Consider the following 18317-nt stretch of genomic DNA (forward strand, 5'->3'; position numbering starts at 1 on the left):
CAGGGCGATCAGGGGTTTTGGGCGCTGCCCCCTGTCACGCTGATCCCGGTGCCGGGAGGCATATTACCCTTTTACTATATAGGATATCGGCCTGGTGCATGGGTAGGGGCTGGCTGGTTTGCCCTGAAGGGTGTCCTGGATCAGGGTGGGGGTCCCCATGGGGTGCCTGGCCAGTCTGGGTGAGGGGCTGAGGGCTGTTTTCCGGGTGGCGAGTGACTGAAGCTCCCAACCGCTCCTTGTTTTCTTTCTTTTTTTTTTTATTCTGGGCCAGCTTTAGCTCTGAGGCCTCGCTGCTGAAAACATCGATACAATGTTGCGGTCTGGCTGGCTTTCAGTCTGGCTGGTTTCTGGGGTTTTGTTTAGCTTCTTATTTGCAACATAGTACATAGTTGCTTAGAGTTGCAGCTGAGAGGCCGGCAAGTTAGGCGGGGAACGTTGGAGTCCTCAGTCCCTGGAGCAAGCAAGCCTCCCTGCTCCCTTCAGTGCATGGCTGCCGGCCGCCATCTTGGCTGATAGTTAATTTGCATAAGGATATGCTGATTAGCCAATGGGAAGTGTAGCGGTTGTACGCTAATTACCATGTTTCTCTTTTATTAGTGTAGATGTTTCACCCAAAATTATTTTTTATGTATTTCCATATTTATTATCTCTGCCTCTCATATAGAATGTAAGCTCCAAAGGATAGGCACTTTGACTATTGTCTTTGGTTTATTATCCTTAGACCCTAGAAAATAAGCAGGTGCTCAATACATATTTGTAAAATGAATAGATGTCAAATACTATGATCCTCAAAAAAAACCTTGTTCAGTGACCTACAAACAATGCAAGTTAGAAACTCCATAACTCCCAATGAGATCTTTCGAGTAATTATTTGTTTACTCATGAAAACTCTGTTTTGACAAATGACCTCACCTCAGGCATACTTTAGTTCAGCATGGCTTTCAAATCTTTGTTTTTGCATTTCATGATTTATAGGAAACATCTGGCAGAAACAGAAATCATAATGATTATTTATCGGCAAGGCACTGTACTAAAGATTTCAATCGGAAGATGACTGTCATCTCTCTATTAATGTATCAGCAAAGCTTGGCCAACAGGCATTTTTGTCTCAGATCATAGATGTAAGTATTTGCTTAAGAGCACTGCAATGAGTTCTTCCTGGAATGCTGACAGGCAGTTTTGCATTCATGAGCTGTGACATTCCCTTCGGTTTCTGACACATTTCCCTTAGGCTGCCTGGAGTTACTTCCTACTTTTCTTCCCTACTCTCCAATTGCTATACTAGACCTATCTGGAGGCCAAAGGCTCTTTCCTTAAAATGATTTACTTCACTAGTATATTATCCATAAACTATTTTTATCTATACAACGATACTGCTTGATAAATGCAATATTACGTATAACATACTATAAGGGTTATTGAGCAGGGGATAAAAAAGGACTAAATAGAAATCAAATGTTCCACTATGAAAGGCTCTAAAAACTGGCTATAGGTGTTTTCATTTTCTAACTACAGGGTTACATAATTTTATTATCTGATAAAAGTTCCAGTGTTCTGAAGAATATTTTTTCTGATAACAAATTCTTTTAAAAAGTAAGTATACTTTCATTAATCCTAAGTAGAGAGTTTTAATATAAAAATATTTTTCAAGAAAATAAGGATACATAGCCTGAATCAATTCAGTATTTTAAACCCAAATTGTTCTTTGCAGCATTATCCACATATGGGTTCTAAGGAACCAAATATTGCTCTATGATCTTAAATATGCACTTTTATACCCAGCTACCTGCCCATAGAAATGACCCCTTTGTTTTTAACCAAAAGTTTTGAATATTAAATATTTGAAAATATTATACCAACAAGACATGATTAACACATTGATCCATAATGTTTTTCCATCCAATTAAGTAGACAAAGATATTAACTGAGTGATGTTGGAGGGCAAGAATTATTTTCTAGTCTCTTCCCTCAGTTTGCTGTATAATCTTATAGAAGCCATTCAACCTCTCCGGGTTCCAACCTTACTGAGTGTGTTAATTTAAATATATTATAAAGCCTATTTACATAATAAAGTGATACATAAATGTTAAGTAATGTTGTTATTCTTTATGAAGGACCCAGAACATGGAATTCTGAATAGTAAGTCCTAAATATAATGAGGGTCAAAAAGCATTACAGACTCAATGTTGAAAAGAAAGCTTTATGGGAGATTTTTTTTTTAATCACTGTTTTCACAGCAAGGAGAAATAAGGGGGAAAAGGTCTATGTTCTTTGAAGAATTATACTAATATAAATAGATAAAACTCTGACCATTGAAATAATTTCTTTAAACCAAGGAGAATGTTAGTATCTAAATAGGATTTATGTTCCATTCCTTAACCTTGAGCAAATCTGAATTTCTTCTTATATATACAATTAGACCAATAATTCTTGTCACAAGGCCTTTACAAAATTGAATACGGTAATCATGGGAAGGCCCCTGCCAAGTCATAGATGCCTGAGGATGGCCATCGCTTCCTCAGTGGAGTTTGATACTGAAGGGAAGCAGTTTCCCACCCTAAAGTATGCTTTGGGGATATTGATTTTAGGCTGGTTTTAGGAAACAAAAGACGGAAAAATCTCTGACCTCTCCCTAACTACCTAAAAGGGATTTAGACAGAGAACCTGCTCCAGAAAGGAAGGTATCATGACAGGTATCTGTAGTTTAATATAAACTAGTGTGTGATACAGAGGAACCTAGGGAGACCCATTTGTTCAAAGTCCTCTCTGTGTCCCATTGTTAAAGACAGCTCAGCAAACATTTCTTTAGCACACTTTTGCTGTTCCACTGCCATGTGAATTGCCTTCCTGCCCTTTGAAATCCCAAACCACAAACGGTACCATCCCCACCCCCCAACCCCTCTTGTCTCAGCCCCAGAATGGCATTTAAACTTCAACTGCCCAATACTTCCTTGGTTCTCATATCTTCTGGCACCCCCTTCCCCATGTTCATCTGTAAAATAAACTTTGGACATCTTCTCCTGTTGCTCTGTCTCTGTTAAATGTGATTACCCAGCTAGAAGAACTTAGAAGGTGGGAGGAGAGTGATTTTTTCTGCACCCCCACATTACCAAGTACCCAGCACAGAAGGTACTTACAGGTTCAGAATCAGATTCAGGGCTTTAATGTAGTTTTCAAAGAGCAAGAATTTAAAAAAAACAACTTTATTTTGTTAGACATTAAACTCATGCTGTTTTCCATTAGGCCAAGAGTGAAATTTTGTGGCATAAGTACAATAATTTTATTTCAAAAACAGGTATTAAATTTCCTTCTAAAAATATAAACTGTGATGCCATAATTATACCTTGCTGCTCACCAGAAACAACATTTTGACTCACAAATTGCTCAGCCTCATTCATTCTCTCTTATGGAGCAATGATCTTACAGTTCCTGAATGGACTCCACTCGCATGGTTTCCACCCAGCCACACTTTCCTCCTCTTTTGATGATCGGTTTTTCTCCGGTTCCTTTTCCTTTCCTCTTAGATGTGTTTTTATTTATTTATTTATTTAAGGGTCTATTTTTGGTCCTTTTATTTTCTCTTAGTCTTTAGCAATCTTGCTCTACATGTACACTTTTAACCATAACCTCCATGTAAATCATTACCATATCCAGCTGTGATATCTCAAGTTCTTATATGTGTCGTTTGCTAAAATCTCAACCTATGTTGAGAGTATTTTACATAAATTAATTTCTGTCCCCAAGTAACCCCTCTTTCATTGTATTTCCAATTTCTCCTCAGAGAACCATTATCCTCCAGGTGTCACACTAAAACCCTCATATTTATCCTCTTTTCCCTCCATCATTACCATCGTCTAATTTGTTTTCCAAATGTGGCCAATTTATAAAGTCAATTTATCATTTGTTTATACATCTTTATTCCTATATCCCTTATTCGAATTCTTAATTATCATATAATATTAAATAATCTCTTCACTGGCCCTGCCTGTCCCTTTTTTCATTCAATTGACATACAATTTCCGGAGTAATTCCCCAGAAGCATAGCTTATCACAGTGACTTGCCCTCCTCCACCATATTCCAAATCTAAGTTCCTTTACTTGGCAGTAAGGCCTTCGATCTGTGTTTCAACCACATATCCAACCTTCCCTTCTCCACCGCGTGCCCTGCCAGGGGACAGCATCTCGTAGGAGGCAGGGGAAACGTGTGGAGGTTATCACCAAGACCAGGCGGGGGAGGGGGTGGTTGTGTACATAGTGCCCTGGATTCTGAATTTTCTGGCATGTAGAACCCACCACTCTGACTATCCCACACAACAAAGAATTGTTCTACCCATAGTACCAGGAGCTCCCCTGTAAAAAAACAAAACAAAACAAACAAAAAAAACAATGTGGGTTAGGCAGATTCAATTACTCACTTTTTCCATTTCTGTTGCATACTTTCCCTTATCTTCTGCCTAGATGCCCTTTTCATATTTCCCCAAATGTCCAAACCCTGCTTATCCTTTAAGGCCAATAGAAAATGTCACCTTTCAGAGAGCCCTCCCTCAATTTCCTAACACGAATCTCTTTCTAACTCCCGTGGCATTTCAACCTACTACTCTCTAACACCACTTGGTTTCAACCTGGATAATACATGTTCCCTTCTCACTGGGAGCTTAATGTATGTAAGCGAAGCTCCATCCTTGTTTTCTTCTATGACTCAAACATTGTCAAGGCTGGCACAGGCCCTTTCTGCTAAGATGCTTAATATGATGGTCAGCACTGTGAGACTAAATAAGGGCTCAGGCACAAACTCTCAGGTTTGTGATCAATGTTGGAATTCTTGCCTCAGCCTACATGTTAAATCATATTTACTTCTATCTGCTTTCTTTTAAGTCATTATCTAATTTTTGGTCTCTATGTCCCCACTAATATTTAAGGGTATAAATATTATACCCTTCTTTCCCATCCTTCTGTTTCTTCTTCCAAGACACACCACATCAGAATTTCTTAGGTAAAGCCCCTCTTGGTTAAAACCACATTTTATTCCTCAGAAGTGCTCCCAGGGGTACCCCATGAATCCGTTCTTCCTGCCCTTGGCTCACCCTGACTTCATGGAGACTCCCAGTAAGTGCTCAGCAACTATCGCTGGATGAAATGCTCCTGGGAGTGAGTGGATGGGTGTGGCTGGCTGTTTAATTGAAGAAGAATACAGAATAATGACAGCAGAATAACACAGAACTTAATTTCAGGCTCAGAAAGCAACCGTGTTCATAGCTGCAGTCAAGTGCTGCCTCCCCTCGTAAATACAACGGCACCACAAGAAAGAGACTGAGCCCAGGCTTCTGGTCTTAAATCACCTAGCAGTGGTCGGCAAACTGCGGCTCGGCAAACAGTGGCTCGCGAGCCACATGCGGCTCTTTGGCCCCTTCAGTGTGGCTCTTCCACAAAATACCGGCTCTTCCACAAAATACTGACTTCTGCACATGGGCCACGAAGTTTCAATCGCACTGTACGTGCGTGCCCGCATGTGGTATTTTGTGGAAGAGCCACACAGAAGGGGCCAAAGAGCTGCATGTGGCTTCCGAGCCACGGTTTGCCAACCACAGAAGACAGTCTCGAGGATCAGCCGGTCAATCACAATCAGCTTTTTTTTAAAAAAAGGATCACTTCATTTTGGCCCTGTTATTGTCTTACATGACTTTTCCAAAACCTTAGAGTATAAATTAGGTATAAAAAGCCTGTCACAACTCTCATAGGTACACCCAGAGATTCTTGAAGAAGATGATGATTTCAGATTGATTATTTGAGTCCTATATTGTTGATTTGCAAACTAAACACCCATCATTATGGTCTACAGAAGATGAAAGAACGCATATTTGCTTCCCTGGAGCGTGACACTTAGAAAATTAAATGCTTTCAATTCATAGATATGACAGCTGCTTGATCACGAAAACCTACAGACAAAAAACCCATACAAATCAGGACACGTTTTTCCATTTGAAAGAGCCCATTGCCCTTCCTGAAGTGTGTACTACACACAGGAACACATCGTAAGTTCATCAGAAGAAGCTGCTGTTAAAACAAAACAATCCTGTCCATGCAGAGGGAGATAATGCCAGTCACTTCACGTGACTTGTACTTCAAGCTGACAAAGTGTCATACTGAGACTTTTTATCACTTGGTTAGAAACTGGGAGTTCCTACATCCCCCAAAGAACAAAGGAGGATGAGGAATCACGCTGGCTCTCAGCATCTACCTGCCAGTGTCTACAACGCAAAATCGGTTCACGCTGAGATCCTCATTCACTCCAGAAATACCGGGTGTGGCAAAAGTAGGTTTACAGTTGTTTGTATAGAAAACAATTAATACATAATAATAAAAGAATAAACTCGCCCTAACCGGTTTGGCTCAGTGGATAGAGCATCAGCTTGCAGACTGAAGGGTCCCAGGTTTGATTCCGGTCAAGGGCATGTACCTTGGTTGCGGGCACATCCCCAGTAGGGGGTGTGCAGGAGGCAGCTGATCAATGTTTCTCTCTCATCGATGTTTCTAACTCTCTATCCCTTCCTCTCTGTAAAAAATCAATAAAATATTTTTTTAAAAAGAATAAACTATGTTATGCATACTGAAAGCTATAATCCTACTTTGCCTCACCTAGTACTGAGTACCTACTGTCTATCAGGAATTCTCTTAGAATATAGCAATGAATAAAAAATCCCTACGCTCAAGGAGGTTATCTTGTTCCATGTTCAAATATGAATACAGATGCACATGCTCCCCCTGGTACTTCATTGTTTTGATTTGTTTTTTCTAAAATTTCACAAGCTTCTATATCTGGGGTAACCTTGACTTTCCTCCCTACTTTTCAACACACCCAATATATAACCCTTTTAGAAAGTTAAGTATAGATTCCCAATAAGCAATTTATAAAAAATATATTGCCAAGCACATCACTGGAAATAAACTAGATGCCTCTGCAAGATGTTTCAGCGCTGTCAGGTCATTGAACACCATTTGATAAGAGAGATAAACAGAATTCATAATAAAACTCTATTAGCTATTGAAGAAAGTGTGACAGCGATTAGAAAACTTGACAAGCTTTTGAAAAAGTTAAGCACTTTGAGAGAGTCTGCCTAGTTGAGTGTAAGTGTATTGACCAGTGGGAAATAACCTAGGTCTCAGCATGATTTCTATCGATTAAAATTGTATTTACAGAAAGACACGTAAGACCACCTAATACCTCTACCACCCAATAATAAAATTCTTCTAACATCTTCGACAAGGCACAGCCTATTTGGCTTTTGTTTAATTAAATACATCCAGTGATTAGGTAGGAGTTTCACTATCCAGGGGTGGGGAACATCTGGCCCGAGGGCCATATAATTATTTGGTCTGGCCCTGCCAAGGCATTAGGGGTGAGATAATTAATTTTTAACCAAATATAGGAGGCTAGTTTTAAGTACCAGCATGGTACTCTGGACATGTCATCTCCATGCCAAGTGCACTGGGAATTTCTCCCTATTTCACAAGCTGAGCATCATAATCACTGTAAAGCTACAGAATGATTCCCATGTGATGCTGCTGACATACAGTTGAGTCCCCCTAGGGTAGTGCTTTTAATTTTATGAAATTTTCAGGCCACAATTATTTTGAAAGAAGAAGAAAAAGGGAAAAGAAAATTGACTGAGATAAGTTTTGAAGATTTTTATTTTGCCAAGTAAAGAAATAATATGAAGCCGGAACCGGTTTGGCTCAGTGGATAGAGCGTAGGCCTGCGGACTGAAGGTTCGATTCCGGTCAAGGGCATGTACCTGGGTTGCGGGCACATCCCCAGTGGGGGATGTACAGGAGGCAGCTGATCGATGTTTCTCTCTCATCGATGTTTCTAACTCTCTATCTCTCTCCCTTCCTCTCTGTAAAAAATCAATAAAATAGATTAAAAAAAAATAGTTCACTCATAATAATAGTCTCACTAGGTATAGGCATCTATATCTGGCAAAAATCCTTTTTAAAGTCTTGCTCCTTTGATTCTAAAATTCAATATTGCGGCAGAGAACTTCAAAAACATTCAAATTCCTAATTCTCTCTACAGAACCTGTTTCCCCTCTAGGGGAGCTTGTCCCCAGTGTTCTGAAATATATGTAGCTGGATGTGGTTCTGTGTTCATCTGTTGTACTTGGTACTCTGTGGCTCCTTTCAACTTGAATACTTTTGTCTATCAGTTTAGGGACGTTTTCTTGAATAATTCTTGAATTTTGTGGGTGATTTGTTCTTTTTCTCTTTCTGGCATTCCTAGTTTTCAGATATTGGGCTTCCTGACCTGGTTCTCTCATGTCCTTATCTTTTCTCTCCATTTTGTTATCTATAACCTAAAGATTTCCGCAACTTATTTTGAATTCTTCTGTTGAGTGTTAATTTCTGCTCTCACTTTCTTTTAGTTTCTAAGAGCTATTATATTTCTATAATGTTTTGCCTTTTTAAAATCATATTTTGAGCTTTTTTCACAATTCCATTATCTTAATTCTCTGAGCATAATGATTTTTTAATTGAGATATAATTGACACAAAACATATTAGTTTCAGGTGTACACCACAATGATTGTATTTGTGTATATTGAGAAATGATCACCACAGTAAGTCTAGTTAATATTTGTCACCTCCCATAGTTACATATTTTTTCTTATGATGAGAAGCTTGATCTCATCATCACCCTCCTTGTGTTTAGATGTCTGTGGCATGGAGAAATCACAAATCCTTTCTTCTCAACAAACTCACTTCCTTCCAGTATACATACTTCCATTAGAAACTAATTCTATATTGAGATGAAATGTGTACCTGTCCTCTTAGCTTCTGCTTAGAGGTTGTAGTCCTGTCCCTCGGGGCCCTCAGAATGAAGTCTTTCACATCATAGCCCTTTCAAGATTTGCCGACAGTGATTATGTTTCTCCAAGTCTTACCTTTTCCTGGCTAAAAATTCCCTGTTGCTTTTATAAATTTTTCATATGACATAGCTTCAAGTCATGTCACTATTTCCGATATCCTCTGCCCCAATGCTCCAAGTGACAATTCTATTTTGAAGTGTGACATCTGTAACTGGGCAAAGCATTGTAGTTGTAGTCCATTAGGCACAGTAAGAACCAGAATGATCCAATTCACTGAGACTTAGGTGAACTCAACCATATTTAACAAATAAGAATTATATGCCACCCTATAAGCTCCTCCCGACCCTGTTTTCTCAACTTTATTCACTCCAGAATCAATCTATAATTGTTTTAATAGGTTGGGTTTTGTTCAGAAATTAATGAAGTATCTATTTCTAGTAAAATTAAGGGTACTAAAAGAAATAAAGCGAAATGTAAAAGTATTCCTACTTGTTCTTTGTCCCTAATCTTACTTCCTGGAAGTAACTTCTTTTAAAACTCTCACCAGGACCTTTTAAAAACTTTTCTATGCTCTTCAAAAACATATGGTTCTATCTATCTCCTCTTTTCCAAAATATATGGCATATTATACATATTCATCTGAAATTTGCCTTTTTCAATCTTCTTGGATATCTTCCATACTAAAACATACCAATTTACTACCAACAGACATTTAGGTGGCTTTAGCTTTTGTCATTACAGATAGAGCTGCATAAAAACCTTGCTTACACACTGGTGTGCATATGTGCATGTATATCTGTATCATAAATTGAAGAAAGTGGAATTAGTAAATCTAAATGTATGTGCATACTTTATTTCAATATACTATATTTTGCAAAAGTGGAACACACACACATACTCACACACACACACACACACACACACACACACTGGGTTGTACTCCAGACATACTAATTCTGAAATTCATGATGTGCTGTATAAAAATTATACAGTGTTTAAAATAATTTTTAAGTATATAGAAGATTGAAAATAAGTTTTAGAACTTATTCTTTGATGAAGAAATTTAAATCATATTAGTGGGGTTTTTTTTCTGATAGCTATATTATACTGTTGATTCACATTGAGATTGCTCTCAACTAAAATCTGCAGGTTTCATGGAGGGTAAATTTTTGCTAAGCTGTATTTCTTCCATTCTCCATCTTTGCAGTTTGTTTTAGAGTGCTCAGTATATATGGTTTAAATATTATACTTATTATATTTCATCTGGATATTTAGCTTTTAATGTGCACGAATTTTGTGCACCAGGCTACTAGTATTATACTGTTGATTCACATTGAGATTACTATCAACTAAAACCTGCAGGTTTTCTGGAGGGTAAATTTTTGCTAAGCTGTATTTCTTCCATTCTCTATCTTTGCAGTTTGTTTTAGAGTGCTCAGTATATATGGTTTAATTATTATACTTAGTATATTTCATCTGGATATTTAGATTTAGTCTATATTCTAGAATACCCAAATTCTTTGTGACTGGGTTCTTTCAGCTAATATGTTTCCTTTATCCTCTTATTTTTAACTAAAGTTTTAACAGTATTATCCTATAATTTTATCCAAATCACTAGGAAAACACTGAAATGAGCTAGGTCAAAAGGAAATAATTTCAGCTCACCAAGAGAGGCCTCACTAGCAACTATATATTAATCAGCTATTTAAAGGATTTTTTTCATTAGTTACAATTCAATAATTATACTGTATTTTTTATGTTGTCAAAAAGAAGACATGCCATGTTAGAAAAAGTGTCATCAAGATGTTGGCGAAAACCTTACTGTCCTCTATGAATAGAATGATTTATTATTCTAAAATCCTGATCATTCACATATATAGGACAAGAAAATGCTGCATTTTTGCTAGGTGCAGTTGGTTATAAGCAGTGAATGAGGAAGACTAAATCATTGCCATCATGAAGTTTATTTTTCAGTGTGAAAATATACAATAAAAGTAACAAGATAATATAAAATATAATTTGAGGTTGTGATAGACTCTAAAAGAAATAAATATGGCAACATGATATGATAGAACTGCAGGAGTGATTTAAGGGATTGATCTCTGAGGAGATGATATTTGAGCGAGTCCTCACAAATTGAACATAACAGTTGCTGTCTACACGGCCATATGGGAAAAGAGCACTGGGAAACGGCCAACTGCAAACTCCCTCAGGTGCAAAGGAGCTTACTGTGTTCTAGAAACAAAGGCCAGTGCACAGAGATCTGAGGATTAAAAAGGAAAATAATATTGGATGGGGCTGGAAGTTAGACAATAGGAAGATCATAAGAGTCTGAGTAAGCCCAGTTGGTATGGCACAGTGGTTGAGCATTGACCTGTGAACCTAGGAGGTCATAGTTCATTTCCCAGTCAGGGTACATGACCAGGTTGAGGGCTCAACCCCCAGTAGGGGGCGTGCAGGAGGCGGCTGATCAATAGTTCTCTCATCATTGATGTTTCTATCCCTCTCTCCCTCACCCTTCCTCTCTCTGAAATCAATAAAAACATATTTTTTTAAAAATAGTCTGATTAAGCCATAAAAATGGTTGCATTTTACTATAAATAGCTAAGAAAAGCAATCACTGGGATAAATATATTTATAATTTGACTTTTATATAGAAAGTAGATTAGAGAGACATTAGTACAAACATGGATGCCATATAGGATGACAGTTCTGTTGCCCAAGATAGAGATGATGGTGGTATAGGCTAAGGTGTTGACAGATAAGATGGACAAAAATACATAAATTCAAGATAAATATTTTTGGTAAAATTTATAGGACTTGTTAATGGATTAGATAGAAAAAATTAGCCATTAGATATCATAAAAGCCTAAGCAACCATCCGACTGTTCAACCATCTGACCGGTAACTATGACGCGCACTGACCAGCAGGGGGCAGACGCTCCACGCAGGAGCTCTGAGCTGCAGTGACTTGGCAGCTGCGGTTCTCAGGTGACGCACCCGGAACCAGAGAGGAGGGAGCCCAATTCTGGGGTGTGTCACCCAAGAACCGCCCTCTCCTAATCCGGGACCCCTCAAGAGATGTTAGCCAGTTTTGGCCCGATCCCTGCAGGCCAGGCCAAGGGACCCCACCTGTGCACAAATCCATGCACTGAGCTTCTAGTTAGAATATAAGCTTCACAAGAGCAAGGACTTTTGCTTGTTTTCTTTACTATTTTTCCCCAGATGCATAAACAGTGCTTACCACAGGCTATATGTTCAATAACCACTTACTGACTGAATAAAGAAAATCTCCAGGTTTTTTCCCCCAAGCAACCAGATGAATGGCCATGCCATTAGTAAAATCGGGAAGACAGAAGCAGCAACAGAATGAGATAGGGATGGAACAACCAGAATTCCATTTTGGCTATTTCAAGTTTTAATTGTCCTCTAGATATCAAAGTGGAAATGTCAAGGGGAAAACTAGACATTAAGGTCTGGTCATTAGGGAAGTGGGTTAGCCTAGAGAGAAAAATTTTGAAGCTTTCAGCATGTAGCCATGTAATTTATTGTAATAAATGATAAAAAACTAAGGAATCACTGAGAAACATTAAAAAAGATCTGATTATGGAGATACATAAAACATGTTTATTAATGAAAAGATTCAATATCTTAAAGGATACTGAATATCTAAAACAATTTAAAATATTTTTTGCAATTTCAATAAATATTCTAACATGTATTTTCATGGAACTAAAAATTATATGAAAGAGCAAAATAAGAACAACAGTAATTTAAAGAAAAAACAAAACAAAGTGAACCAACTTGCATAAAAGATAAGATTAGTATAAAACCATAATTAAGACATTGCAATACTGTTGCAAGGATAAAGAATTAGAGTAGTGGAACAGAATACAGAGCTTATTCTAAGACAACATGATTAAGATTGCCCTTATGCCCATCTTGATCCATGGCTTCAGGATTACTAGTCATCTAAAAATAATTCCCTAAAAATGTATTGCTCTTCAGATTTCAAAAACTCCTGAATTGTAGACAGGAAAACAATTATTGGCTTTTTTCAAACCCATGCCTTCATTTGATAAAAGTGGCAAAAATGTCATTCCTTTCATTCTGTTGGAGGTTTCAAAATAAATAATGATGAAGACATGAAATCTGTTGAACAAAACACTGCTTTGATTCAAGCTATACCTTTCTCTCACAAGATTCTGATATGGGCCTTAGGGAATGTTATGAGAACCATGTGCTCAGTAAAGAACTAGGTGATTAGTAAAGAATGAACCGTGACCTTACGACAAGTTATCTTCTGTGTTTAAAATAAATATTTAAATATCGTTCCATGTGTATAAAAGTCTGAAGCATTGTAGATAATTCTTACAGCTAGTTTAGTGAAAGAGACAGTAACGTAGTCATACCTGTGGACACAAAGTTTCCAAGTGGTTGGCTGCAATTTTGACAATTTTAATTCCATCTTCATTTGTTGACATGGAACAAGCAAGATTTGCCACCTTAAATACAATCCAAAATATTGAAAATTATTTCAGATTATCAAGAAAATACAGAAACATTTGTTTTCTTAGACAAGTAAGCACATGTACCCATACATTGAAAGTCTCAGTAACAAACATTAGCATTCTCACAAATGTCCATGGTATCTGTTTTATGAAAGTATCCTGAAAATCTATTACAACAAATAACAACAAAGGTCCCTATAAAATTATTTAAAACAAAAGAAATAACTAGTGAGTGAATCAGTAAACCCTGTATAGTCTCTTGGTATCAAAATCTAATTCACAATAAGATGCTAAGTATTATGGTTTCCTATGGGGCTGAAAAAATTTCTATCTATGGATTGAATGCTAATAAGTTCTTGGAATCTCATATGATTGTGGTTTATTTTAAGTTTGTAATTAGTTTATTATTTCCCAGAGATTTCTATGTCTACTTAAGTTGCATTAAGAATGACTGTATCTTTATTCATGTTTTATTCAGCATAAACTATACTACAAAGATGGACAAATACAAGATAATTAAATTCTTCTTCCTGTTCTTGATTTTCTACTACAACCACGTGGGCACTGTTTGGCATCCCAGAAGTTCATTTGATCCAAGCATTAGTGACACTAAAATTCCTTTATACGTTATTGCTTTTGAAACTTATGCTCTCCCAGTGAAGACGCTGCTCTCTCAAATAAGTACCTTTATGTCCATTACCTAAGTCCAATATTCACCACTACTTTCTTTACACCATGAAAGAGCCACATGAGCCCTAGTCCATTTGGCTTGGTGGATAGAGCATCGGCCTGCAGACTGAAGGGTCCCAGGTTCAATTACCGTCAAGGGCACATGCCTGGGTTGTGGGCTCAATCCCCAGTGGGGGGCGTGCAGGAGGCAGCCGATCAGTGATTCTCTCTCATCATTGATGTTTCTATCTCTCTCTCCCTCTTCCTTCCTCTCTGAAATCAATAAAGATATTTTTAAATATATTTTATTGATTTTATACAGAGAGGAAGGGAGAGGGAGAGAGAGTTAGAAACATCAATGAGAGAGAAACATTGATCAGCTGCCTCCTCCACGCTCCCCACTGGAGATGTGCCTGCAACCAAGGTACATGCCCTTGACCGGAATCGAACCTGGGACCTTTGAGTCCGAAGGCCGACGCTCTATCCGCTAAGCCAAACCGGTTAGGGCAAGAAATCAATAAAAATATTTTTTAAAAAAGAAAGAGCCACAAGAAAGAGCATGGGATTCTTTTCCCTTCCTTTGAGCCTCAGTTATTCACCGTTCCTCTTGGTAGCAGGTGATTATTTGTGGAGAGGGGTAGTGTTTCCCCAACCTACAAAATGCACCATTGTCTTCATCACTGCAAAGAGTTTGCTTTTCCAACAATCAGTTTCTAGCATTATATACTTCAGTACATTGCAGTTTTTATTGCTCAAATCCAAAATACGTTTAGTTGTGGAGAAACCACACATGAAATGCATGCAATGGGAGCATATCGGTAAACAAGGAACATATCTTCGGATGACTAGTTGAAGAATATCACCAATGTTATGAAAACGGATTTATAGCCTTTGTTTTCAATAGCATTTCTTTTAATATGTCAACAGTGAAACCACTCCTTGCTTTCCATTTACATATAATGAAATAACAGCCATACATTATTTAAGTGTGGAAGGGCATTGTTCACTTTATTAATGTACATGGAATGGCTTACTTGAAAAGGTCTTTTGTTGGCTTGAAGGTCACAATGCCTCAGCTTTCAAATCTGACACATAATTAGCACATTTGTGAATTATTTGAAAAGGGCAGCAGCTTCGGTACCCCTCTCCCCAGACCCCAGGATCCACTCACAGAAAGTGAAATTCAGTCATCTAATTGCTTTAATATGTCTAGGATAATTTGCACTGCACTTGCAGAAAATATCTATCTATAAATTTGAGCACTGTTTAAGTAAAAGAGAAAAAATTATTAGATCAATCTTTTGGTCAAATCAGAAAAATGCTGGTTAATCCTAAATTTAAAATTTACAAAAAAAGTGCCCCATCTAGACTCTCTCTCTCTCTCTTTCCCTCTCTCTCTCTCTCTCTCTCTCTCTCTCTCTCCCTCTCTCTCTCTCTCTCCTTCCTCCCTTCCTCCCTCCCTTCCTTCCTTCCTTCCTTCCTTCCTTCCTTCCTTCCTTCCTTCCTTCCTTCTTTCCTTTCTTCCTTCCATGTATCATCTTTCTCTTTTTCCCATTTAAAAATAGACATCTTGTTCTGAACATTTCTTGGCACCATGTTTGTTATAAGCCAATCCAGTGACATGGAAACCACCCTAAGTAGAAAGTTTCTGTTCATATGCACAGACTTAGCTTTTTAAATGTAAATTAAAATCAATTTTTATCATTAATTTCTGGAACTTGTTTTTTTTCTTTTTTATTGAGTTTATTGAGGTGACATTGGTTAATAAAATTATACAGGCTTCAGGTATAATTCTACAATATTATCATCTGTATATTATAATATGTGTTTACCTGTGGGATCGGGCCTAACCCATTTAAAAATAGACATCTTGTTCTGAACATTTCTTGCTCTGAACATTTCTTGGCACCATGTTTGTTATAAGCCAATCCAGTGACATGGAAATCACCCTAAGCAGAAAGTTTCTGTTCATATGAGCAGACTTAACTTTTTAAATGTAAAATAAAATTAATTTTTATCATTAATTTCTGGAACTTTTTTCTTTTTTATTGAGTTTATTGAGGTGACATTGGTTAATAAAATTATATAGACTTCAGGTATAATTCTACAATATTATCATCTGTATATTATATTATGTGTTTACCTGTGGGATGGGGCCTAAACCGGCAGTCGGACATCCCTCTCACAATCCGGGACTGCTGGCTCCCAACCACTCGCCTGCCTGCCTGCCTGATTGCCCCTAACTGCTCCTGCCTGCCAGCCTGATCACCCCCTAACCACTCCCCTGCCAGCCTGATCGACGCCTAACTGCTCCCCTGCCAGCCCGATTGTCCCTAACTGCCCTCCCCTGCTGTCCCAGTCACCCCTAACTGACCTCCCTTGCCAGCCTGGTCGCCCCCAACTGCCCTCCTCTGCTGTCCTGGTTCCCCCTACTGCCCCCCGCTGCGTGGGTGTCGTCATCTTTGGGAAGGCGTGAGGGTTAATTAGCATATTCCCTCTTTATTAGATAGGGTAGCAATCTCTTACATCATGAAACAACACCCCAAAATCTCATTCTGCAGGGTAAATCATTTCCCACTTTTTCAACTATTCTGATTACTTGCCTCAGTATTTCCATAAAGTATACTTGTATGACTATATTTGTAATTTAAATTTTGTCATATACTTCATTATAAGTAATTTATGTCCTATATCCACCCTCCATGTTATAAAAGAAAGTTAAATGGCTCTAATGTTAGCACCCTTGTTGCTTGGGTATTCCATCACTTAAATTCATAATCAATCATTTCCTTTTCTTGTTTGTTTGTTTTTGAATGAATTTAGTAGTAAAGCAAAGTTGAACTGAATTAAAATTGTTGTAAACTTCATATACCTCTGGCAAGAAGAGTTAATGGGAAAAGCATTGAGAAGGGGTATCTGCCTTTGTTGTCGGTTCTCTTAGTCTTTTTTTCCCTTTTTAAAAATTATTTTATTTTTCTATTATGGTTTGCATTTAATACTATTTTGTGTTAGTTTCAGGTGTACAAAGCAGTGGATAGACATTCATGTAGGTTACATGTTCCCTCTGATAATTCAAGTCTCCACCTGGTACCATAGATAGCTATTCCAACATTGTTAACTTTATTCCCTATAGCAGACTTAAGTTTTATAAAATTCTCAGTTGAAAATGCAGCACAACTAAACATTTTCCACTCAATTAATGACCACATTAATATTCTGTCTTCTTTTGTTCAGACATACCTTAACTTTTCTTTACCAGAACTGTTATGTCAGGTAAACTTTCTAGATAAATCAAGTAGTGCTATTTCCAAATTAAGGAACATGGAGTTGTAGTAATATTTTATACCGATTAAAATTTATAAGGGAGCTAGTATTCTGTGAAAAAAAAAACACACATGACGTGATAGAAATAAAATCTCTTTACAGTTCTAATTTGAGTGATCTGTGACATATTTTCCAAAGTCACATCAATGTGTAAATGAAAGCTAAATTTCTTCCAATAATAATTATTCCTAATTTTTATGGGGCTCTTTTGGCAGTCAAGTATGTTCCAAAGCACAGCATGAAGGCAATCCCCTACTAGTCAAAGAAGCTACCATGCAAATAAAGTATTTTGTGAAATAGTTTAAGATATTTTTAAGACATCTGACATTTTTGATATATCTAACTTTGACAATGTTTCAAAAGTCTGTGTCTAACCTTCATCATTCAAGAGATACTTGTGGAAAGTTTCTACCCAATTAGGAAAATTAGGGCATTGGAATGTTTTCGAGATAAACAGATCTGGGTTTGAACCTAATTCCCACAATTAATAAGCTTTCTGACCACGGGCAAGATGTTAACTTCTCTAAGCCTGTTTTGTCATCTGTAAAATGGATATGGTAATATGCCCTTCACTGGGGAGCTGTGATGATTAAAGGAGATAATGTACAGAGAGGGCCTGAAACCTGCTAGCCCTGACCATGTATGCATCTCCTTTCAGCTCATCTATCTCTCTACTAATTGCGGTTGGACAAGAACATTAAGTCTCTCAAAAGGTTTTATGAATTACAACCTTAGAAGCCTAAAGAACTTAGCAAAAGGTCTAACCCTAGAGTCACAAACTCAAATGTTTTTAGGACTCATGCAGGGAATACAAACAGTCTAGATGTAACTCAGTGGTTGGGGTGGGGTGGTGGGTCCTCATCTGTGTGCATGCCCTACCTACAGGCATTACAAATTGTTAAAACAAGAAGAAATCAAAGGTAAAACTTAACTGCCTTAACAAAATAACA

General features: G+C 37.6%; 1 protein-coding gene across 1 annotated transcript in view; it reads right to left on the reverse strand.

Moving 5' to 3' along the window:
* CTNNA3 (catenin (cadherin-associated protein), alpha 3) overlaps window positions 1–18317 on the reverse strand; it is a 1348181-nt gene that overhangs the window by 483331 nt on the left and 846533 nt on the right. Inside the window, exon 10 of the mRNA XM_005876777.2 lies at window positions 13276–13368. Within this exon, the coding sequence (XP_005876839.1) occupies window positions 13276–13368 (93 nt within the window). The remainder of the gene's footprint in view (window positions 1–13275; window positions 13369–18317) is intronic.

The sequence above is a fragment of the Myotis brandtii genome, unplaced genomic scaffold, assembly GCF_000412655.1.
Source record: "Myotis brandtii unplaced genomic scaffold, ASM41265v1 scaffold499, whole genome shotgun sequence".
NCBI lineage: Eukaryota > Metazoa > Chordata > Mammalia > Chiroptera > Vespertilionidae > Myotis > Myotis brandtii.